This window comes from Priapulus caudatus, unplaced genomic scaffold, assembly GCF_000485595.1.
Source record: "Priapulus caudatus unplaced genomic scaffold, Priapulus_caudatus-5.0.1 Scaffold44113, whole genome shotgun sequence".
In the NCBI taxonomy this organism is placed as follows: Eukaryota; Metazoa; Priapulida; class Priapulimorpha; order Priapulimorphida; family Priapulidae; genus Priapulus; species Priapulus caudatus.
The window spans coordinates 1-274 of NW_014621173.1; the positions used below are offsets into that span (position 1 = coordinate 1).

The window sequence follows — 274 nt, forward strand, 5'->3', positions numbered from 1 at the left end:
CTCTAGCACCGCTATGTTGCATGCGATATACCATCAAGCATCCTACACAACAGGCATTTATACTTCTCCACATTTATTGCATTACAATGAGCGTATTGCTATTGGTGGCAAACCTGCTAGCGATGCCATCCTATGTAGTGCCTTTGAGAAAATTGAGCAAGCGCGTGGTGATGTAAGCCTAAGCTATTTTGAATTTGGCACTTTAGCAGCCGTTTTATTGTTTGTCGAAGCAAGCGTCGACATCGCTATCTTAGAGGTAGGTCTTGGTGGTCGT

The 274-nt window shown here is 44.2% G+C and overlaps 1 protein-coding gene across 1 annotated transcript; it reads left to right on the forward strand.

Moving 5' to 3' along the window:
• Positions 1-13: 13 nt before the first annotated feature.
• LOC106820644 (bifunctional protein FolC-like) lies at positions 14-266 on the forward strand (the record flags this gene model as incomplete). The annotated part of the gene is made up of 1 exon (XM_014825147.1): positions 14-266. A coding segment is annotated over exon 1 (253 nt), but the record flags the coding sequence as incomplete, so codon positions are not given.
• Between the last annotated feature and the right edge of the window lie 8 nt (positions 267-274).